Here is a 24,301-nt window from a genome sequence, read left to right as displayed (position 1 = left end):
AAATTTAAGAGTATTCTGCAATCTGCTTACTCTTTGTTTAATGTTTCCTTCTGTTATTTTTCATCCAATTTTGTATTTTGTACGATAAAAGTGGTGCTATTGTTGACAGAAAAAAAATTCTTTATTATCTTTTCTTGCTAAAATATTGTATTAAGTTGAAATATGTGTAATAAATCACGAAAGGTTGCACAAATATGATGCTTTTTTCTTATGAACTCTTTTCTTTCATGTATTAATTAATGTACACTGTAGGTATAGTGTGTAGTAAGACCTGAGTTTTACATATATATTTCATATGTATATTATTACATTACTAAATCAAATTGTCATCTCGTAAATTAAATGATTGAGGATATTAAAATATTGTTTTCTTTTGTAATACACCCTTTTTTTTCACATTTTAATTATCTTTTTCCAAACATTCAAAAGGGGCCCACACGTGATGAAAAACTCTTACTAATTAAATAAAAGTATAAAATTATTTTATAATGTATAATTTATTGTTCTACAATGTGTAGCATCTTTTGCTTCTTCTTTTTACTATTTTTAGGAAGGAGAACAAAATAAAGGACAATTAATTATAGAGATAGCTTGTCTGAAAATATATAGATTAAAATTATTTTATTCGTAGAAATGTAAAATATATTTAAGTTTCTATTAACTATTATTTGTTTAAGTGTCAACATAGATGTTTTAGTGTGCACGGAAGAAGGTTAAGTTGATAATTAGGAAATTGATGTCCTTTTTATATGGTCAAAAAATTGTATATCTTTAAGAGAGAAAAATCACAAAAGTATTATTATCCCTCATAACATAATAGACCAGAAAAGCTATATAGAAGCTTTCATCTTAACATATTTCTTGCATAATAGAAATTGAGCATAGACTTACATGCACCATCAGTGTTGTCATAAATAACTTTCATGTTTTAATTAATTGTTAAAAGATTGAAATTGAAATCATTATAAACTAAAAATAAGCCCAATAAAAAATTATTATTTTTACTTGAGATACCAGTTACTGCTATTATCTACTTAAAGAAAAAGAATGTATTACAATGTAACCAAATGGAAATTATGAAACAGTATTAGAATATCTATATCTATTGCAGGTTTTAACTTTAATTTACTGACCTTGTCACATCATTTATAAGCTTTTTTATTTTACAATTTTTATTGGCTTGTCATCAATACTAATTTTTTATTCACATTATTCATAAAACCTGCAATGAAGATGCACTTAGAACCAATAAAGACGCTACAAAAAAGAGACATTATTTACACCATCTACCATAAATCATTAAAAAAAATGGAAATATTCATCAAATCAAATATAAGCTATACAAACCAATAACCTCCATAAATCAGCCTCAATCAAAATTTTAAAGTTCTTTTTTCTAATTATTTTTTCTCTCTTATTTTCTAATTAGTTCTTCTCTTCTTTTTTTCCTCCTTTACCATAACAAATGTGAATGACTCTTATTTCCTTCCTCTACTTCACTCAAAATTACTATCAAAATCGAGATTGTTGAAAGAATCATCAACTACCACAGTCTCCATTCCCATCACACCTCCAAAAAATAAAAATAACCTAAGACCACGTGCCAAAAAGGTTAAGAAATCTGGTTTGAGTAGATTATTTAAATACAGTTGAACTGGTACTTGCATTGGAGAGTTGAGCCAGACTACAGGACTGTTGTTTCTTCCAGGGTGATAGCTTGAAAATTAGTTGTCAAGTTATTGTATCTTGACCCTCGGGGAGACGATGCAGTAGAAGTAGATCCAGACCGTGTAATAGCAGAGGACACCCATCTCATCCATTCATTATGTCTTCTCAACTTGTCACCCTGCAGTTACAAGAAAATAAATATACATTAAATTCAAAGCATTGACACAAAAAAGTACTATCATATGAGAACTTACCAGCACTTCCACAATCGTGGAAGTTCTCATAGAATCCAAGATCAACTGAACATTGGTTGTAAGACTTTTAACCTGCGAAAGGACAGTACATAGAGTAAAAACAAACCTAAAGTGCTAAGTAGTCATGATATCAATAAATGAAGTTAAAATGATACACAATAATCTTTCATTTTCTTATAAGAATTTCTCAAATAAGAAAATTGTTAGTCAATAAATAATAAAGATTTCATTCCATTTTCCTCTCAACTCCACTCAAACATGGGTAATGTGCAGAACAATATGTCTCTCTAATCACATTCCACAACCTTTGCTCTCTCATATCCTACTTAAAATATATGAACTCACAAAAACAAACAAGTTCAAGGAAAAAATATCAACAATAATTAATATAACAGAATACGAGAACGAATACAACAGTAGACAGGAGACTTTTCAGAAAATCTAATTTCATCACTTGTCACCCGTGATAGCATGTCATACAACTGATCAGTTGATAATAAATATTAAACATTTTCATTTGGAAAATACTCAAATTAAAAAAAAAAAAAAGGGAATTAGTAAGAAAGATCCTACAATCAATGATCTTGGGCGTTTTGGAGGGTTCTACGCACCAAATCAGAACAAAAATCACTGATCCCACAATCCTATGAATGATAGGAGATTTTACGTATAGATCACACTAGATACCAGTTTCGGTTTGTGTGATTTTACAACCATGCCGATGATCACTAAGAAAAGTTTACATTCTTTGAAAATCAGTATGATGAATTACAAAAGATTTAACTTAGATCACAGTATATACAATCAAAGTTCTGTTTCTGGTTTTAGTGATTTCTTAACCATACTGATGATCCCTAAGAAAAGTTTATTTTCTTTGAGATATTAATAATCAGTACGAATGATAGGTGATTTCACTTGGATCACACAATACACAATCAAAAATGTGTTTAAGGTTTGTGTGGTTTTACAAACGAACTGAAAAAATCATCTTTCCAGGTAAGAGACATAGTTAAAGTATTCATTTATAAGCAAAAGTGTACCAAAACATCGATGCCAAATAGATTGCGTAAGGAAAATCCTCAACCAAAATAATAATAAGAAAAAATAAACTGCTACAGAATTGTTACCTCTAGTCAAAGATTGTGATTTACTCAATTATACAACAAAGAAGTATAACATTAGAAAGCTCTACACAAAAGATACAGTGATTTAATAAACTTACTCGAGGAAAGTCAGCTATCAAAGTAACAGGAACCCAACCCTGTTCATCCATTTTAGACCTTAAAAACCCATCCCTCACTAAATTAGCGTCACTGCAAAAAACAAATTGAGAATGAATGAAGATTTACTAACCGTCTAAATAATTAACAAAGATCAAAATTACCTAAAGTAATATTCAATTTGGCGTTGTATCATATTGGAGAGAGCAGAGTCAGCAGCTGGAAAGAATGTTGTAGGAGGAGGGCTGGGCGTGAAATAAGGCATACCAGTAAACTGGTCCATTGTTACTGGCTGATAGTAATAAAACTCTAAAACGAGAACAGAAGAAAAACATTACTATTGTATTTTATTTTATACCAAGACAAATGATAGAAAGAAGAAAGACAAACCAGAAAAACCCATGGGGTTAGCAAATGGTCCAATGGGCTGATGACCCACAAAAGCAGCAGGGCTAGGAGGTGGGTGCCTCAGTAATCCTCTTGGAGGCATCCTTGGTTGAGGCACAAAAGTGTCTCTAGTATTCCCATAATTTCGGCGATCTTGATCATGCCTGCTACCGTAGCTATTATGGTAGGAACCATCTCCTCGGGGATTATGCCCAAAATAACTCCTGTGAGATGAACCACGATATTCATTCATCCCGGGCACAAAACCCCCCATCATTGATCTTGGGTCCCAATTACTGTTCCGGTAATGATCTCTTGGAGCAGGCTCAGGTACCACCGGTACCATACCATAGCTAACTGGCGGGAGATGGTATACAGGAAAAGGTGGTGGTGGCGGTGGTGGAGGAGGATCAGAGAAGTTGCTCTGGGAAGGACCAGACACAATGCCACTGCCACCTACCCGCTTCATCGATCTTTGTCTAACAGGCATATTATAATTTGTTGCAGGATTAGCTTTTGCATTAGTATTAGATGGTTTCTGAGGAGTCTGTGAAGTCATTGGCACCTACAATATATCAGAAAGGATCACTCTAAGAGAAAATAACAAGTACCTACCATTTACCATAATTAATATGGATTTTAAATCCTTTTTCACCAAGACACACATACTCTCTTTGATACATGAAAAATAATACATAGGGTTTTGTCGTCATAGATTCATGTAGATTGGAAGCATTATACATAGACAGAATTCTATAGTTGGGTTGCTACATTTTCATATAAAAGAAAAAGGAAAAAGAATTACAACGCAAGGCATTTGAACAAACAGAACAGAATTAAAAATAAAGAAAAACAGAAGTAAGCAGAGAATTAGAGAATGAATTTAAACCAAACCTGAGAAGTTGAGAGTGATCCATCAGCAACGGTCTTGGAGGACGATTCAGCTGGCAATTTGGCAGAACCTTTGGTGGATGCAGACAACGAAGGCCACGATTCAGCGCCCATTACAGGTCCAGTCTCGACGACGCCGTTTGAGGGCTTATTCCAAACGGGTTTCTTAGAACGATCAGCATTGTCTTCGGCCACATCAGAGGTATCAGCAACACCAACCGTGTTGGAATTGTCCATCTGCGACGACAGAAAAATAACCTTGGGAGAACAGTCAGACGAGAGGGCCTGGTCCGTAATCAGTGATGAAGAGGAGGATGACGTTGATGGCGGCGATTGATGAATGACAGACGCAGATTCCGGTTCTCCGCCGCGAACCACTTGAGCCCAAGGCGAGGGAAAGTTTTTTCGCGGGAACTTGGGACTGCTGGCATCGACAGACTGCAGCTGCTCGGGAGCAGTAGACGAGGTGTGATGATGGGGAGATTTGGCTGTGGTAACCATTGATGATTAGGGTTTGTAGTTTTGTTTTGCTCTTTTTTTTGTATTTTGAGAGTGAAAAAGCGATTGACGAGTGAAGATGGAGAAGGGTAAAAAACAAAGCAATTCAATAATTACAATAAAGAAACTGAAAAATTTGAAATTGAAAATAAATAAGAGTTAGGGTTTTTCTGAAAAGAATAAAATGGGAGACGGATCTTAGATTGGGAAGAACCCTCCTAGCATAAACAACTGTGATCGCTCCCCTCTGCGTTTCTCACTGTTCTCTCTCCTTTTTAATCCCTCAATATTCAACTAACTCTGTTTCTTTCTTTCATCCTTCTTCATCTTTATATTGCTAAAACAATATTACAATTTTAATTTATCTTTATCTTTCTTTAAACATATACATATATATCATTTAGTTTTACATAAATAATTTTAGATAAAGTTGGAGATAAGTGTATATTAGTGATAGAAAATTTAGAAAATTATATATATATATATATATATATATATATATATATATATATATGAGTTTTTGTGTGAAGATAACAATTAGATAAGATTAGAGATGTATTCTTAGAGTGAATATTAGGATATTCTATCCATGAGTTTATTATTTAATATTTTTTTTATTTGTTTATTGGTATTTTAAAATGTGTAATAGTTAGTTTATGTGATTAAAAAGTATAATAAATGTTTATAAATATATTAACTCTATTGGGATTAAAATTTTAAGTTAATAGGTTTTGACTATAAGAAAATATATTTTAGATATTTGTTTTGACACACGGTGAATATTAAGACAATTAGATATTTTATGCGATTCATGAAAAATATTTTTTTTATTTGTTAATTGGTATTCTAAGTTGTAAAATATATTATCTATTTATTTATACTGGTGAAAAAATGTTTATAAATATATAATTGCATTAGGATTTTGAAGTAAGCATATTGTTTTAGAATGTTTCAGATTTGTAAATAAACTATATTATGATGCGATATTATTTTTTGAAATATTAAAATAATTAAAACATCGAAAATAATATACTAACAACAAAATTTAAGAAAAAAATTATTTTAAAACGAGTTGAAAAAAAAAAAATAAAAAAAAAAAAAAAATATATATATATATATATATATATATATATATAAGAAAAATGGATAGAGAATGATATTTAAATGAGTTAAACAAAATCAATAAATTATAATTTTATTTAGAAAAAATAATTAATTAAATTATTTTAACTTTTATTTATATACTAGTGCGCAGTTAGGGGAAACCACATTGGTTATTTTTGTCCTTTGAAAGTGGTTCCTGAATCGAGGCATATACAGACAAGATAAAAAGTCTTTTTATTTTTAATTTTTTTTCGTAGGACTTTATATCTCGGTTCCTTCTGAACCGAGGTAGTATGTCCACCTCTACTGTCTCGGTTGGGACCTAAACCGAGGCAGTAGGGTCTTTTTTCTTTCTTCTTCTTTCGCCATATTTTATGCCTCGGTTGGGACCTGAACCGAGGCAGTAGGGTCTTTTTTATTTTCTTCTTTCGCCAGACTTTATGCATCGGTTGGGACTTGAACCGATGTTGTAGGGGATTTTTCCGCCTCAGTTATGGTCACAACTAAGGCATATTTCCCTGTTTTTTTTAAGAACTTGTTTGTTTTTGTAACATTCTTAACTGCAAAAACAGACCTGCATATAACTTTACATTTAGAACAGTTCAGAATAATCTAAAAGCGTATATTTTGAATGAAAATTTTATTAAAGCATAAATACATTCAATGTAATCATAAATCAACTTCTTAGAAACATAAATCAATCTAATTTAAAAAGTTAAACTAATAATAATGTACAAAAACATAAAACAACATAGAAACATAAACTTTAGAATTTACTATATCCTAATATCTACTTCATACTATTATATAATTTAATTACATATTTAGCCAGTGCTTTCCTCATGAGTTTAAATGTCTTCTCTGGAATTTGAACAATCACATTGAATCTCTACATAAAACACAATGATTTCAATTAGTGTATATGAAATCTAAACTATAGAGAAAATAAAATTCAAACCTAAATATTACCGTGTGTCATCCACTGGTGTAATGTGCACGAATAATGATCATCATCCAAAACATGACATAATAATCACATTCATATGATCCCGTTTGTCTATTACACTACAATATATCATCATAATTATAAAATGTTTAGTAACATCATTGAAATAGTACAAAATGTAACAAAGTATGGACTACATGCAAGCTTTTTAGTTGTAGCAGTAGATCTCCCAGATAACATCATATGTGTTGCAAGGGAACTATAAAAAAATTGCTTTAGTATACATTTATATAATAAAGAAAGTTGAAACATTGAATTTCTTACCAGTCTACTACATGTTTAAGAGGGCTGGGAGAAAACTTGCAATGAACAAAACCAGACAGTAGTGTTCTTAGGTATGGAGATCACAAGTAGCTGCCAATGACGTCTGAAATTGGTAATAACTTAATTGTCATATACCAAAACTAATAAATGAAACTTTAAAGTTAACAAACTTCACTTACCCAAGTATATAAGGGATACAATATATCTCCTTCCCATTGCAAAAAACAAGTGGTGATGTATGTTTGAAACATAATATTTAATGAGTTCAAACTTTTCTCAATATTAAATATAATAAAAACTTATTTAGGAAAAGAACGTTTCAACAAAGATTAAAGAAATTAACCTTGTTATTTATTGAAAAAAAAATGTTACATGACATTAATTACTACAATTTAATAGATGATTTTGCTTCAAAAAGAGCTCAAAAAATAAAGTTTAAATAAAAGACCTTAATCTTAACTTTGTTTTAGGCTTCCTATGTTCTTGAACCGTCCCTGTATATAATATGGTGTAGGAGGGATAATTAACTAATTTTCAAAAATTAAAATTATCTTATAAAAGAAAATTTGATAGAGAAAGGTGGCTCGAGTAGGGGTGAGGTTGATGGTAACGCAGACTACCATAAACGCTTGTATGAAAGTCCAATTGTTCAGGTGAAGTTGTGAAAGCGCTATATTCATCTCCTTCAGCACACCTATGATAAAGTCATCGAAGGGAAGGCACATGTACATCTCATTGAACGGGAGGACATACATGAAGAAAAAGTCATCATGGTTGCCTCCCTTCCTATGGTACACCCGTTTGTTCCCCTTACACATCATCAATGTAATGAGAGAGCCATCTGCCAGAATCTTTAAAAGGCAGCTTCGCTCGGTCCACCACTCCAAGTCCCTCTTCATTTGGAAGCAAGTCACGAACTCACCCACATCGTAAGACACCTAGTCATAACTAGTGAAAACGGGGAGAGTTTGAACGGGCTCCACTCCCTCATTGGTCGCATAAATCTCCACGCTCCCGAAAAATAAAATTGCAACCCTAATACGAGCGGCCTTATTCTTATCTACATTGGCCATATTGTCAACTGAACCTTTATCTCGCTCAAGTGACTCAAGGATGGAAGAGGAGACAGATCCCAACACCGACAAGGATAAGGTATCATCATTGTATCCCTGGCTGCCCCTTCTCGAAAACTCCTCAAACAAAGACAAGTTGACGGTCAACATTATTACCTGAGAAGATGAACACTCGATTGGCAAAGAAGGTTGAGGAAAATAGTGAAAATGACGGGGAAGTCCCACCCCTATTTATAGTGAACGTACCTCTCTCCCCTTGAGCAATATTGACCGTTGGATCGAGTTAAGACCCAACGATCCAGGATACGCAATTCTACGGATTCTATCACGAACCACAAAGCTACATGCCCTTTTTCTAAAAGTCATTTTTGGCCAACTGTTCAAATATTGCCAAACAGTGGAGAACGAATGACCTCAGATGCCACTGATACCCACAAAACTGAGCGACCACTATTGCACATTCAATCATAAACCCTTTCACCAGCTACCTTAGGCTCAGGCTTGGGAGACCTATGTATATTGTATGATCGGATAGCAGTTGATTAAGCAGTCAGTCCCAATACCCTAAAGTAGTTCACCCGAACACTAGATGTCCATTAGTTGAAGGAACTGACCGAACGATAATATCCCTAATGATGATCAAACTCAGTTAAAGTATATTTACATGTAAAATATGTTTATCAACTGATTGGACCGTAATTAGGCCGATACTAATTAAAAGTGCATTCTGAAACCTATAAATATAGATTTAAGGTAAAAAAATATGTGATTGTATTTATAACATTGCTAAGAATTAACTTTGTTTATGAAAGAGTCATCTACTAATCTAAGCATCAAAATACCTTTTATAGATAACCCACTAAAAGGTCTAAAGAAATAAAGAATCAAATGAGAGAAGGCTTAGATTACAGGACACTTTAAAGTTTGTTATTAAAGCTTAATAGACAAGAGAGTTGACTTCAACCCTAATACTAGAACAAGAAAAATAACTTTAATAATAATAATATAAAAAAAAAAACTCTTAAAACTCAATGTCATTGTATATAGTTTGTCATGAGAACAACACGTACTCTCAAAAGATAAAATCGACAGTGTCTTTTCTATTTCCTCTATTTGTTTTCAATCTTTCTTTTATCGTAAAAAAGAATTTAAAATTATAATTAAAGAAAACACAACACAATTCATTTTCTTGTTTTTATGTTTGTAGAAGTATTTTCCCTATTTAGAAAAAAAAAATAGAACATATTCTATAATTAAAATGCAATCCTGAAAATTTATTTCTCTTTATTAAATATTAAATTTACATGCTGCACTATTTGAAAAAACTTTTAAACTATATCTATATTTATTTATTTGTTTATTAATATACATTGACAGGATGTACTGGTTGAATTTCTATTAAATGAGACGTACGTGGAATACTCAATATCCATCAACATCATTGCATCAGTGACTATCTATCTATAAATACCACACAACCTTGCAAGAAAACCATTAAGAAAGCAAAATGGAACAGTTATTTTGGGAGAGAGCAGTATCAATTGTGTTCGTTTTCTTTGCTATCAGATTTCCCAGGGCAGTAGCTACTAAACCAGCAGTTCCAGCATTGTTTTCATTTGGAGACTCAATTCTTGATACGGGAAACAATAACAATCTTCAAACGATGAGCAAGTGTAATTTTCCACCCTATGGAAGGGATTTCCCTGGAGGAGTACCTACAGGAAGATTCTGCAATGGAAAAAATCCCACAGATTTGATAGGTAATGAGATTTATGAACGTGCATGCATGCATGCATGTCTGATTTTTGCTTTTACTGTTGAGATCGATAACAAATCCAAAATGGTTCCGGATATGAATCGAATATTGTATATGCAGCATCTGCATTGGGAGTAAAAGAAACAGTGCCAGCATATCTTAGCACCACCTTGACTCCTCAAGATCTCATCACTGGGGTTTCCTTTGCTTCTGGTGGTTCTGGGCTAGATGATCTCACTTCTCAAGTACAGGTAATATATTACAATTTCACTGCATTTTAGGTTGTTTGCTTCGGACAAAAGTTATGTTTTTCCATGATGTTTTATTATGCGTGAGATCAGGGAGTTATAACGACGCCAGCCCAACTGGCGATGTTCAAAGAATACATAGGAAAGCTGACAGCAGTGGTGGGACAACAACGTGCGAGTGAGATCCTAGCCAACAGCATCTTCCTTGTTTCTGCTGGCAACAACGACGTTGCCTTCACCTATTCTTTCCTTCTTGCCACAACACGTCCTTTCCCTGTATATGTCTCCTATTTAATTTCCCTCGCTAAAAACTTCTACAAGGTTCCATTGCCATCTCTCCCTTCTACTCATAATTTTCTAACATATTGTCATGTTTGATTAGAATTAACATGAGAGTGTGTGTATGAACTTGAAGAATCTATATGATCTTGGAGTACGAAAAGTGTGGGTATTAAGCACATTGCCACTGGGATGCTTACCTGGAGGTAGAACAACAGGTGGGGGGCCATTGAGATTTTGTGCAGAACTTGCGAACATGGAAGCACAGACATTCAATGGGCAGTTATCAGCAGCAGTTGATTCTCTCAGAGCCAGTCTTCCAAATTATGACATTAGATTCGTGGATGTTTATACTCCTTTTCTTAGTATTATTAATAATCCACAGGCATCAGGTTATTTTCTACACAACTTGATTCAAGAATTATTATTAGTAATTCAAGATTAGTTCATATTAACAGTGGTTTACGTTATGATTATTATTTCAGGGTTTACAGACGCCGGTGAAGCGTGTTGTGGGACTGCTGCATTTGGAGGAGTTTCAGGGCTGTGTAACCTTCTGGAAATATGTCCAAATCCTTCTACTTACATTTTCTGGGATTTTGCTCATCCAACCGAGAGAGCTTATCAGCTTGTGGTAAATTCTATTCTTCAGAAAATGAACATGAACACTTCTATCACAAATTAAGGAATTGTGATTAAGCCTTTGTCTCCAACAAACTTCAACTGTTTATGATCAAGTCTCAATAATTAGCAGTAAACTTTATCATGTCTCGATAGTTGTTGTGGAAATTATTTTCATTCGATAAAAGTTTTTTATTTTTGTATTTTCTTATGTGTATTTGTGAGGATGCACCATTTAGGACCAAAATCCTAAATCTGAAACAATATGAAATTGAATGTCTTTATATGATTTAGTTTCCCTTAAAATATGTTAGTAATAAACTTTCATTGTGTTTAGGTATTAATAAAATTTAGTCTTTATCAAAATAAACTAGAATACATATATTAACTAAATATAAAATCTCGTTATAGTTAGTTTTTAATTGCTTTATAAATGAGAAAATATCCTAAAAATTATTAATTGTTTGCTTAATATTCAATGTAACAATCCTTTTGGATGTTTGTCTGACTCATAAACCCAAATCTGGTTTGTAAGATAACCTTTCTAAAGGAATTTTTTTTTTAATATTTAAGGTAAGGTTTGATCATCTATTTATATTTATATATATTTTTATATAAGACTTGAATATATTAATAACAGTTTATCAAAAGCTAAAAATTATAAACATATAAAGAAATTTTTACTATAATCATTTCATCAAATAAAATTTAATGAAATTGATTATATTTAACAAATAATTAAACATTTTTTATATTAATCAATTATTATTTCATAAACATTAACACTTAATATTATTAATTGGTATTTATAAAAAAAATGAATGTATATTAGTTATTGTATTTACTAAATTTAACATTTGAAATATAAATCACATAATCAAATAAAATTAATTACTTTTTAAACTTGGTACATAACTTTTTTGTGCATATATTATTAATGTATTTTAAAATTAAAAGATAGGAATGAATATGAAAATTATCATCTTTAATTCAAAATGAGTATGGCAATAACTAATTGTAACAATAATAGCATTGCAAACCATGATAGTAATTTGGTTTGAATGGTGAAATAATATTAATTATATCTTAATTACATTAATATTTTCACACAAATTGATATAAATAGTCAAACAATCAATAATTATAATTCTAAACAGATAATTATCATAGGAATTTTTATGTAGATTGAAAAAATGGACCATTTACTTGGACAATGTACATTCCACTAATGTTAAGCGTTGAATTGATGGACCAATTCAACCTATTAAACAACTATATATATTAATAAAATGTATAATTTACAAAATTCTATCCATTTATATTTTAATCTTAAACTTAAAACTAGACTGCTAGTTAATTAATACCTTCACTTCAAATACCATTATCATATATAAAAACAAAAACATGTATATTTGTTAAAACCCCGTGAATTTAAAATCTAAATGCACAACAACACAACTACATGAAAATCTATAAGTAAAAAGAAAGAACATATTGTCAACCACTGTTAGAACAAAAATTAGACTAAATAAAAACATAAGCTGATAGAGACAATATGTAACCTTAAAAAAGATAGCACATAACTCAAAATAAATTTAAAACTCAAAACACTATAAAGAACAGAGATTATTTACACCTTCTACCATAAATCATTAAAAAAATTGGAAATGTTCAACAAAACAAATATAAGCTATACAAATCAATAATCCCGTTACTTGATCAGCCTCAATAAAAAAATTTAGGTTTCTTTTTCTAATTAGTTTTTCTCTTTTTTTTTTCTTTACCATAACAGTTGTGAAATAATTCTTATTTCCTTCCACTACTTCACTCAAAATTACTATCAAAATCGAGACTGTTGAAAGAATCAACTATCACAGTCTCTATTCCCATCACCTCAAAAAAAACAACCTAAGACCACAGGCTTGAATATTGGAGCCCAAAAGGTCAAGAAATCTGGTCTGAGTAGATTATTTAAATACAGTTTAAGTGCTACTTCCTGTAGCACCACCATTGGAGAGTTGAGGCAGACTACATGACTCTGCAGTTTCTTCCAGTGTTATAGCTTGAAAATTAGCTGTCAAGTTATTGGATCTTGATCCACGAGGAGACGATGAAGTGGAAGTAGACTCAGATCGTGTTTTAGAAGACAGCCATTTCATCCAGTCGTTATGTCTTCTCAATTTGTCACCCTGCAGTTAGAAGAAAACAAATTAAAATACGTTAATGCCGAACTCATAACAATGCAAATTACTTAAATGAAGTATTGACACGTAAAAAGTACTATTATATGACAACTTACCAGCACCTCCACTATTGTGGAAGTTCTCATAGAATCCAGTATCAACTGAACATTAGTGGTAAGACTTTTAACCTGCAAAAATACGGTACATAGAGCAAAAACAAACCTAATTAACAATTTATTTGGAAAATGATCAAATTCAAAAAAAGAATTAGTGATCTAAAAGAAGAAAGATCCTACAACCAATGATCTTATAGACATTTTGGAGGGTTCTATGTGCCAAAGCAGAAAAAAACTCGCTGATTCCACAATCCTACGAACCAGAGATTTCACATAGATCACACCACATACAATTATAGCACAACTTCGATTTGTGTGATTAAACAATCATACCGATAGCTACAAAGAAAAGTTTATATTCTTTGTAGTTATCAGTACGAATGATAGTTAAGATTTCACTTAGATCATACCATATACAATCAAAGCTCGGTTTCAGGTTTGTGTGATTTTACAAACTGATGATCGCTAAGAAAGGTTCATAATCTTTGAGATCTTATTATCTCCTAATTGTATTTGTCACACTCTGAACGGAATCATATTTCTTATTTCTAACATCATAACTCAAAAACTGGTGTATATGTCCTTTAATTTCTATAAGACATCATAAACTAACAAATGATAACTGACAGTACTAATGATGTGAGTGTTTCCTTTATTATTCTAGAAAAAAAACAAAATACACTAATCCCAAAAGCTGAATTGGATGAAGAGCAAACTTGACGTCCAAAGCTCACAAAAGCACATAATCATCCTAAACAGTTCTGTGCATCACATGCACCAGTACCATAGTGTTGGTCACCTGGAACAGACTTAGTTCCACACAGACAGTACATGTAAAGTAATAAATAACTTCAAAGAGAAAAATTCATCTTTCTTAGTAAGGACATAGTCAAAGTAGTCATATATAAGCTAAATTGTACCAAAACACCGATGCCGAATAGAATGTGTAAGGAAAATCTTCAACCACAATAATCTTAAGAAAACAAGAAAAAACAAAATTGCTACAGAATTGTTATCGATAGGCAAAGATTTATTGATTTACTAAAACGAAGAAGCAAAACATTAAAAGGCTCTGCACAAAAAGATGTAGGATGTAGTTTTTAACCGAGAAAAAATAACTTACTCGAGGGAAGTCTGCTATCAAAGTAACAGGAACCCAACCCTGTTCATCCATTTTAGACCTCAAAAACTCGTCTCTCACCAAATTAGCATCACTGCAGAAAACAAATTGAAAATGAATGAAGATTTATTAACTGTCTAAATAATAAACAAGAGATTATATTTACCTAAAGTAATATTCAATTTGGCGGAGTATCATATTGGAGAGAGCAGATTCAGTAGCAGAAATGAATGTTGCAAGAGGAGGGCCGGGCGTGAAATAAGGCATACCAGAAAACTGGTCCATTGTTACTGGCTGATAGTAATAAAACTCTAAAATGAAAAAAGAAGAAAAACATCAGTGTGTTTTTTTATTTATACAGGACAATTGATGGAAAGAAGAAAGACAAACCAGAAAAACCCATGGGGTTAGCAAATGGTCCAATGGGCTGATGGCCCACAAAAGCAGCAGGGCTAGGAGGTGGATGCCTCAGCAATCCTCTTGGAGGCATCCTTGGTTGAGGTACAAAAGTGTCTCTAGTATTCCCATAATTTCGGCGATCTTGATCATGCCTGCTACCATAGCTATTATGATAGGAACCATCTCCTCGGGAATTATGCCCAAAATAATTCCTGTGAGATGAACCACGATATTCATTCATCCCAGGCACAAAACCCCTCATCATTGATCGTGGGTCCCAATTACCGTTCCTGTAATGATCTCTTGGAGCAGGCTCAGGTACCACTGTTACCATACCATAGCTAACTGGTGGTGGGAGATGGTATACAGGAAAAGGTGGCGGTGGGGGTGGTGGAGGAGGATTAGAGAAGTTGCTCTGGGAAGGACCAGACACAATGCCACTGCCACCTACCCGCTTCATCGATCTTTGTCTACCAGGCACATTATAATTTGTTCCAGGATTAGCATTTACATTAGTATTAGATTGTTTCTGAGGAGCCTGTGAAGTCATTGGCACCTACAATATAACAGGAAGGATCACTCCAAGAGAAAATAACCAGTACCCACCATTTACCATAATTAATATGAATTTTAAATCCTTATTCACCAAGACACACATACTCTTTTTGATACATGAAAAACAATATATAGGGTTTTGTCGTCATAGATTCATGTAGATTGGAAGCATTATACATAGAAGTATTCTATAGTTGGGTATTATTCTTGCTATATTTTCATATAAAAGAAAAAGGAAACAGAATTACAAAGCAAGACATTTGAACAAACAAAACAGAATTAAAAATAAAGAAAAACAGAAGTAAGCAGAGAATTAGAGAATGTATTTGAACCAAACCTGAGAAGTTGAGAGTGATCCATCAGCAACGGTCTTGGAGGACGATTCAGCTGGCAATTTGACAGAACCTTTGGTGGAGGCAGACAACGAGGGCCACGATTCAGCACCCATTACCGGCCCAGTTTCGACGACCACACCATTTGAGGGTTTATTCCAAACGGGTTTTTTAGAACGATCGGCATTGTCCTCGGCGTCATCCGAGCTATCGGCAACACCAACCGTGTTAGAATTGTCCATTGCCGGCGACGAGGATGGAATGACCTTGGGAGAACAATCAGACGAGGGGGCCTGGTCCGTAATCAGTGATGAGGTAGAGGATGACGTTGATGGAGGCGATTGGTTAATGCCAGGCACTGATGGAGGCGATTGGTTAATGCCAGGCACGGATTCCAATTCTCCGCCGCGAACCACTTGAGCCCAGGGCGAGGGAAGATTTTTTCGCGGGAACTTGGGACTGTTGGCATCGGCAGGTCGGGAAGCAGTAGACGAGGAGTGATGATTGGGAGATTTCGCTGTAGTAACCATTGATGATTAGGGTTTCTAAGTTTTTTGTTTTGCTCCTTTTTTTTTTTTGTATTTTGAAAGTGAAGAAGAGATTGACAAGTGAAGAAGGAAAGGGTGAAAAAATAAAGCAATTGGATAATTACAATAGATAAAAAGTTTGAAATTGAAAATAAATAAGAATTAGGGTTTATCTGGAAAGAATGAGATGGGAAACTGATCTTAGGTTGGGATGAACCTCTAGCATAAACAACTCTAATCTTTCTCCTCTCTGCGTTTCTTACTGTTCTCTTTCCTTTTTTTATCCCTCAATATTCAACTAACCCTATTTCTTTCTTTCATCATTTTTCATCTTTTATATTGCTAAAACAATATTACAAATTTAATTTATCTTTATCTTTCTTTAAACATATACATATATATTATTTAGTTTTATAAAAATAACCTTTAGATAAAGTTGAAGATAAGTAAATATTAGGATACTGATCAATATTGTTATTGTGGTTATTATTATAATTATTGTTGTTAAAGATAAATAAATATTAATTGTTAAAAGATAATAAAATTATATTGTTGTTATTATTTACTCTTCCCTTTATAATCACTCATTCTAAAATTATATACAAGTGAGTCTTTTAGCAATATGTGTGTACAAATATTTGTGGATGTTTCTTTTTTATTTGTTTATTAGTGTTTTAAAATGTGTATTATAATTTATTTATTTATTTATGTAATTAAAAAATAGATGTTTATAAATATATTAACTCTATTAGGATTAAAATTTTAAGTATATACACAGTGCATATTATAGTTTATTCGTGCATGAATCAATACCTTTTTTATTTTTTTAATTGGTATTTTAAGCTGTAAAGTAAGTTATTTATCTATTTATGCTGGTGAAGAATAATAATAAATGTTTGTAAACATATAATTGTATTAGGATTAACTTTTGAAACATGGAAAATAATAAATTAAAAGTCAAAATTTAGAAAAAAATATTTCAAATTGAAAAAGTTATATATAAAATCTGGTGTTAAAATATTGTTATAAATATTGTTATTCCACGTGTATGACATAAGCAAGTCACACACAGAAAAAACTTAAAAGCAGCGCTTTTTCCATTCAAGGAAGATTCTATTTTTAAATAATAGGAATGGTTTAAAACATTATTTTACTTACTATTTTAAAACAAGATTTTGTTGTTAGAATAAAAGACATGGGTTTTTCGCATTTTTATTTTTATCTTCTTATAAATAGAATTAAATTTATGTGTTCAAGATTATTTTTCAAAATTAATTTATAAATGATCTTTTAGCAACGAATTCAGTTTCTCTAGTTGCGTAATACGTGTTTTATAATTTAATAAAATATATTTTATCTTTAATATTATATTTAAATGACATGTTTTACTGTTTATTGTTATAAGAAACCTGTAATGAATGAAATAGATAAAAGAAAAGAATGGAGAGTTTTACTTAAGTCATATTTACAGAATGAAGAGTGGATAATTGTAGTTTGTAGAAAAAATTGAATAATAAAAAATATTTTGTGATTATTTATTGAGAATGTTATTTTGTAAGGGTATCAAGCTTCTCTCAAGAAAAATATATATTAAAAAAGTAGACAAGACATTAAAGAAGTAATAGAATGATTGAATCATAATATAAAACCAATTAATGTTGAACTTATACTCGAAAGCTCAAAATAATATAAGGGTGCTCATTACATTCAAAGTGTTGATTTTAAGAAGAAAAATGGTATAAATATTTGAAGAGTTTGGTTGATAAATTAAAAAAATTAAACCTTCCCAACTTTAATTAAGTCAAAATTTATAGGATTCATCAACTTCAATCCCAATGAAATTATATTTACTATCTTATTGGTCTCAATTGTGTAATAATAGATTACTATTAAATATTTTATTGAAGTTATACTACATACATCTTGTTTTATTTTATTTCATCAAATGAATAATTAGAATTTAATTAAACTATTTTTATATGTTGGATCATTCCAAAACTTCCATGAAGCTTTATGGTAAGTTGAGACAAGTCGTAGTTTGTATGATATAACTAAAATGTTATGGTTTTTTAGTTATGAAATTTGACATGTTTGGATTATCAGCTTTGCAACATCTTATAAACGAAGAAAAAGAAAAGTAATTCCATCAACAACTTTTGACCAGACCAACTATTACAATAGAAAGCTTTGAACAAAATAAACTACATATTACAGGAGAAAAAAGTTGTCACTTAAATATAACATTAAAAGCAAAATATATTTTATTTAAGTTATAAAAGAGTTAAACGACAACGTTAAATAATCCAGCTGGACTCAACATACCCTAATAAGCTAAACTCCTTATCCACCTTTTTCTATGTTAATTTTTCCTATATGATTTATATATATATCCTAATTGAGAATACTTATTAAAATAGGCAATAATACGAAAGTGACTCCGTACATTTACAATTCTATTATAATTTATATTAGTCAATACATTAACAATGGTCTTTCTTTTATCGAAAGAATTTTTTTTTTGTTAAAGCGGTAAATACAACATATGCCATTAGATTGCACAAATACCTAAAACTTAATCATATAAGAGTGCACAATTTACAGATATAAAAGAGTAAATATATAAATTTCTTTATGATTGGGATAAAGAAATATTTCTATATCAATTTAATACATAGCTTTTACTATGTAATATTAACAATTATGCAGTAAATTAATGAAACAGTGGAAATTGATATATTATTAAAATGGTAAGGTTTTTCGTACACAAAAAAGGGCTATCATTCAAAAAGATCTCAATAAAAAGGAATTAAAAAGAAAAGTGAACCAGCAGATAGAAAACTATTATGATTCAATGTATTCCTCCCTTTCTCTTTCTTACTTTTCCCAATTTATGTTCTTCTCAAACCACAAAATCCTTCAAATGTGTGATGGCTTTTCTGTTACATGTCTCCTTGCCCCTTTTCTCCATTTCTGTACCAATTGCCACATGTTCATTTCTAATAAATTTTGTAATTGACTCATCTACCCTCTTTACAGTATCCTCTCCTTTATCAATTGTTACAATTCCTTCCCCATTGAAATTAACCTTGTCCTCAAGGTTAAAATTAGGAAAAGTTGTTGCCAAAGTGTGATGATCTTCCCATGTGGCTTGGGAGCTACCCATACCTTTCCATAGGACTAAGTGTTGCCGAACTTGATGGTTGCCTCTAATAATGATACGTGTCTCTAGTATGGAAGCAGGGTGCAGAACTATTTCCGAATCAGTCGCCGGTATGGGTAAAGGAACATACGTTGTATCATGGTTGCCGTAACACAGTTTCAATTGTGATATATGAAAAACTGGATGGATCTTCGTGTTTTCTGGCAATTGAAGCTTGTAAGCCACGTTCCCAATCCTCTGCAGAATTGTAAAAGGGCCAAAGTATAGTTTCTGATTTTTTTCTCAAGGCCAAGGAATGTTGCCGATACGGTTGTAGCTTCACCAAAACCTTGTCTCCTACTTGGAATTCAAGTGCTTTCCTCTTTTGATTAGCATACTTCTTTTGAATTTGTTGAGCTATAAGTAAATTTGTTTTCAATTTACTTAGCTCTTCATCACGAATAAGCAATTGTTCCTGAACTGTGGGTGAATCCTGGTTGTTGGGAACATATTTGAGCAACTTGGGTGGGTCTGTACCGTAAACAACCTTGAAAGGTGTCATGCCACTGCTGGTATGAGAGGTTGTATTGTACCAGTATTCAGCCCATGGAATGAGCTTAGACCAGTCTTTTGGTTTGTCAAAACAAAAACATCTCAAATAGATCTCAAGGCACTTGTTAAGAGCTTTAGATTGGCCATCCGTTTGGGGGTGGTAAGTTGTTGACATTTTCAAAGTTGTGCCACTCAACTTGAATAAGTGCTGCCAAAACTAACTTATGAAAACCCTGTCCCGATCAGAAACTATTGATTTGGGAATTCCATGGAGTTTAACCACCGTGTGTATGAAGATCTCAGCTACTTGTTTGCTGTTAAAATCACTCTTTAATGTAGCAAAATGAGCATATTTTGAGAGTCTGTCAGTGACTACAAAAATCACCGTATAACCATGAAAGGGAGGAAGTCTTGTGATGAAATCCATTGCCACATCTTCCCAAATTAAATTAGGAATAGGTAATGGTTGAAGTAATCCCACCAAAACGGTATTAGCCATCTTAGCTTGTTGGCACACTAAGCATTGTTTAACAAACTTCTTAATATCATCATGCATACCAGACCAATGAAATTGGGAAGCAATTCTTGCTAAAGTGTGAGTGTAACCAACGTGACCACCCGTTATCGAGCTATGATACTCCTGCAAAATTTGAGATATCAAGTCCAATTTTGGAGGGACTACAATTTTATCTTTCCAAAGTAGTAGTTTATCCTGCAGTGTATAATGTGGACCTGGAGGTGAGTTACTGCTGCATTTTTGCACGATAGCTGCAATGTCAAGATCTTCCAGTTGGGCCTTTCGTAAATTGTCAATGAATGTACTGTGAATTAGACACAGAGCCATGAACGATCTAGAAAGAGAATATGTCGGAATGATCCCTTTGCCTGACTTATACTCAATAGTGAAGTCATAACCCAATAGTTTTGGCAACCACGTTTGTTGTTCTGGTGTTTGCAACGATTGATCATTCAAATATCTAAGACTCTTCTGGTCTGTTCGTATGATAAACTTGTGGCCCAACAAATAGTGTCTGAATTTTGCAATAGCCTCCGAAATAGCATAAAATTCCCTAGTATAAATCGAATGCTTCTGCATCCTTGGGGATAACTTCTTAGAAAAATAGGCAATGGGATGGCAATCTTGACTTAAAACAACTCCAATACCGTGGCCAGAGGCATCAATTTCTAAAATGAAGGGCTCAGAAAAATTTGGAACAGCTAGCACTGGAGCTGTAGTGATTCTCTTCTTCAGTTCTTGAAAAGCCAGATTAGCAGTATCATCCCACCCAAAACTGTCTTTCTTGAGAAGATTTGTCAAAGAGGCTGCAATAGAAGCATACCCTTTAATGAATCTCCTGTAATAGCCGGTGAGCCCCAAAAATCCTCTAAGTTGTTTGAGGGTCGTTGGAATTGGCCAATCAATCACAACTTGAATCTTCAGTTTGTCCATAGCAACTCCTTCTCCACATAATGTATGTCCCAAATAGTCAATTTGATTTAACCCAAATGAGCATTTGGATAGCTTAACAAACAGTTTATGCTGTTGTAACAATTTCAAAACTGCTTCTAAGTGTTGTAGATGCATTGTCCAACTAGAGTTGTAGACAAGTATATCATCAAAGAATACAAGGACACTCTTCCTTAAAAGTCCTTTGAACACATCATTCATCAAACTTTGAAAGGTTGTCGGGGCATTAGTGAGCCCAAAAGGCATTACCAACCATTCATAATGTCCCTGGTGTGTTCTAAAAGTCGTTTTACATCTATCTTCTTCCTTCACCAAAATTTGGTGGTAACCAGATCTGAGATCTATTTTGGAGAAGAATTTAGCACCATATAATTCATCAATTAACTCATCCACCGTAGGAATAGGGAAACTATCCTTGATGGTAATGGCATTTAGAGTCCTATAATCAGTGCAAAACCTCCAAGTGTCATCTTTCTTCTTAACCAATATGATGGGAGAAGAGAAAGGGCTATTGCTAAGAGAAATTATACCATCATCCAACATATCTTTCACCATTTTTTCAATCTATTCCTTTTGACTATGGGGGTATCTATATGGCTTAACTTTCACAGGTTGGGCACCCTTGATTAAGGGAAGGGAGTGGCTGTGAAGTCGGGATGGAGGTAAACCAGAGGGAATGGAAAAGACTTGTTTGTACGTGTGCAACACGATGGCTAGATCAGGGGCAATATTTGTGGGCAAGTCCAGAGGTTGGTCAATGGAAACTGTGTTGAAAGGAAAATGAAGGGAATATAATTCAGCAATGGCTTGAGTTTGGTGGAATCTTTTAAGGTGGTGGCAGTGAGCTTGTGATGGTAATTGAGTATAGTCCCCGTATAATGTAATGAATTGGTTGTTTAATAAAAACTTGATGGTCAACTTGCTGTAATCTGCTATGTGAGGGCCTAGAGTTGAGAGCCAAGAAGCTCCAAGAACCAAATCAGCACCCGAAACTGGAAGCAAATAAACTGGTAAAATGATAGAATTCCCTTGAATCTTCACCTCTAGATTATTGACAAGGCCTTCAGCATGAAGAGCATGAACATTCCCTACCAAAACTTTAATTTCTAGAATTGGCTCAACAGGCAGCTTTAAGCAATGAGTAATTATAGGTTGCAAAAAATTATTGGAGCTACCACTGTCAAGGAGCACCTGGACTTGTACTCCATTGGTCAAACCGTTAAATCGCATAGTCCCTATCCCAGAGGCACCTTTCAAAGCATTATAAGACATGTGAGATTCCAATAAAACTGGAGATTCCAAGGGTAGCTCACTTGGAGCAAATTCTTGTGCAGGAAGAACTTCCTCTTCTTCAAGTTGCAGTAACAGGTATTGCCTATTTGGACATCTATGCGAAGGAGTGAACTTGTCATCACATGTAAAACATAGTCTTTTTTCTCTTCGAAGTTGCATTTCTGCAGAGGTCATCTTTTTGATGGGTGTGGTATTGGTGGGACTAGGTAGAAGTGGGGGTAAACTGGTCGTTTTGAGGGATTGAGAGAGATTTGGGTTGTGGCTGGTGAATTACGGCTAAAGGTGTTGTGGTAGGGTTTCGACTTGGATATGTATTTTTTCTCATAGAGTTTGGCTAGTGAGACATATCTTAGTAACGTGGTTGGATTTTCAGCAAAAACATCACATCTAATATCAGGTTTGAGTCCCCCCACAAAGCAATCTAACAAAGCTTCAGCAGTAACACCCTGTACTCTATTAGCCAAGTTTGTGAACTTCACATAGTAATTCTGAACAGAATTTTCCTGAGTCAATTTGAATAAACTAGATCTGATACATTCATAAGGAGAAGGTCCATATTCCAGTTCCAGAGCTCTAGTAAAAGCAATCCAAGTTGGAAAAGCATTATCACGCATTTGCATTTGAAAGCAAGGAACTACCTCTTTATCTAGGTGTATGGCAGCAATAGTGAGTCTCTGGTCATCAGGAGTGTGATAATAACCAAAACATTGCTCAGCCTTAAAAATCCATTGTAACACATCAGCTCCATCAAATCTGGGAAAATCTATTTTGACGTTTCGCACCTGAAATGGTGGATGCGACGAAGTAGTATTTTGTGTGCCTCCTAATCGAAGTAACGAGTCCAGATTTGACTCCAGTGTCTCAAAACGAGTAGCGTGGTCTTTCTCACGAGTAGATAATAACTCCATAAGCTTCTTCATCTCCTTATCTTGAACATTCAAAGCCTCCACCATTTTGTTCATAGTTTCCGGTAGATCTTTGAGACGATTCACTTCGCGGCGAGTTCCTTCATGCGTGTATTCTCGGCCATGACTCAATGAAAGCACCAAATTTGTAATGTTAACAATTATGCAGTAGATGAATGAAACAGTGGAAATAGATATATTATTAAAATTGCAAGGTTTTCCGTATACAAAACAGGGTTATCATCCAAAAAGATCTCAATAAAAAGGAATAAAAAAGAAAAGTGAACCCGTAGAGAGAAAACGGTTCTGATTCAATGCATTCCCCCTTTCTCTTTCTTACTTTTACCAATTTATGCTCATCTCAGACCACAAAATCCTTTAAACGTGTGCTAGCTTTTCTGTTACATCTCCCCTTACCCCTTTTCTCCATTTCTGTACCAATT

The 24,301-nt window shown here is 33.1% G+C and overlaps 3 protein-coding genes across 3 annotated transcripts; 1 reads left to right on the top strand and 2 right to left on the bottom strand.

Moving 5' to 3' along the window:
* Window positions 1-1,301: 1,301 nt before the first annotated feature.
* On the bottom strand, window positions 1,302-5,207 carry LOC106762955 (la-related protein 1C). Its single transcript, XM_014647091.2, has 6 exons — window positions 4,424-5,207; window positions 3,533-4,094; window positions 3,307-3,451; window positions 3,145-3,235; window positions 1,923-1,994; window positions 1,302-1,846 (listed from the first exon to the last, which is right to left on the bottom strand). Exons 1-6 carry the CDS (start codon window positions 4,919-4,921, stop codon window positions 1,685-1,687), a joined length of 1,530 nt encoding a protein of 509 aa, XP_014502577.1. The 5' UTR covers window positions 4,922-5,207; the 3' UTR covers window positions 1,302-1,684.
* Window positions 5,208-9,872: 4,665 nt separating this feature from the next.
* On the top strand, window positions 9,873-11,333 carry LOC106763792 (GDSL esterase/lipase At1g23500-like). Its single transcript, XM_014647947.1, has 5 exons — window positions 9,873-10,125; window positions 10,242-10,372; window positions 10,463-10,690; window positions 10,785-11,040; window positions 11,134-11,333. Exons 1-5 carry the CDS (start codon window positions 9,873-9,875, stop codon window positions 11,331-11,333), a joined length of 1,068 nt encoding a protein of 355 aa, XP_014503433.1.
* A 1,571-nt stretch (window positions 11,334-12,904) lies between these two features.
* LOC106763993 (la-related protein 1B) lies at window positions 12,905-16,770 on the bottom strand. The gene is made up of 6 exons (XM_014648185.2): window positions 15,980-16,770; window positions 15,079-15,643; window positions 14,855-14,999; window positions 14,692-14,782; window positions 13,569-13,640; window positions 12,905-13,458 (listed from the first exon to the last, which is right to left on the bottom strand). Exons 1-6 carry the CDS (start codon window positions 16,502-16,504, stop codon window positions 13,252-13,254), a joined length of 1,605 nt encoding a protein of 534 aa, XP_014503671.1. The 5' UTR covers window positions 16,505-16,770; the 3' UTR covers window positions 12,905-13,251.
* Window positions 16,771-24,301: the final 7,531 nt, after the last annotated feature.

Source organism: Vigna radiata, chromosome 6 (assembly GCF_000741045.1).
Source record: "Vigna radiata var. radiata cultivar VC1973A chromosome 6, Vradiata_ver6, whole genome shotgun sequence".
In the NCBI taxonomy this organism is placed as follows: domain Eukaryota; kingdom Viridiplantae; phylum Streptophyta; class Magnoliopsida; order Fabales; family Fabaceae; genus Vigna; species Vigna radiata.
The sequence above is the reverse complement of the archived record's forward strand: the minus strand, read 5'-3'. Positions and strand labels throughout refer to the sequence as shown.

Excerpts from the sequence above, each read along its gene's own strand:
- LOC106762955 (XM_014647091.2), bottom strand. The coding sequence starts at position 4,921 with ATGGTTACCACAGCCAAATCTCCCCATCATCACACCTCGTCTACTGCT. Across the intron at positions 3,452-3,532 it reads TAACCCCATGGGTTTTTCTG|AGTTTTATTACTATCAGCCA; the intron begins GTTTGTCTTTCT and ends TTCTCGTTTTAG. Across the intron at positions 3,236-3,306 it reads CAAATTGAATATTACTTTAG|TGACGCTAATTTAGTGAGGG; the intron begins GTAATTTTGATC and ends TGTTTTTTGCAG.
- LOC106763792 (XM_014647947.1), top strand. The coding sequence starts at position 9,873 with ATGGAACAGTTATTTTGGGAGAGAGCAGTATCAATTGTGTTCGTTTTC. Across the intron at positions 10,373-10,462 it reads ATCTCACTTCTCAAGTACAG|GGAGTTATAACGACGCCAGC; the intron begins GTAATATATTAC and ends GCGTGAGATCAG. Across the intron at positions 11,041-11,133 it reads TAATAATCCACAGGCATCAG|GGTTTACAGACGCCGGTGAA; the intron begins GTTATTTTCTAC and ends TTATTATTTCAG.
- LOC106763993 (XM_014648185.2), bottom strand. The coding sequence starts at position 16,504 with ATGGTTACTACAGCGAAATCTCCCAATCATCACTCCTCGTCTACTGCT. Across the intron at positions 15,644-15,979 it reads GATCACTCTCAACTTCTCAG|GTGCCAATGACTTCACAGGC; the intron begins GTTTGGTTCAAA and ends GTTATATTGTAG. Across the intron at positions 15,000-15,078 it reads TAACCCCATGGGTTTTTCTG|AGTTTTATTACTATCAGCCA; the intron begins GTTTGTCTTTCT and ends TTTTCATTTTAG.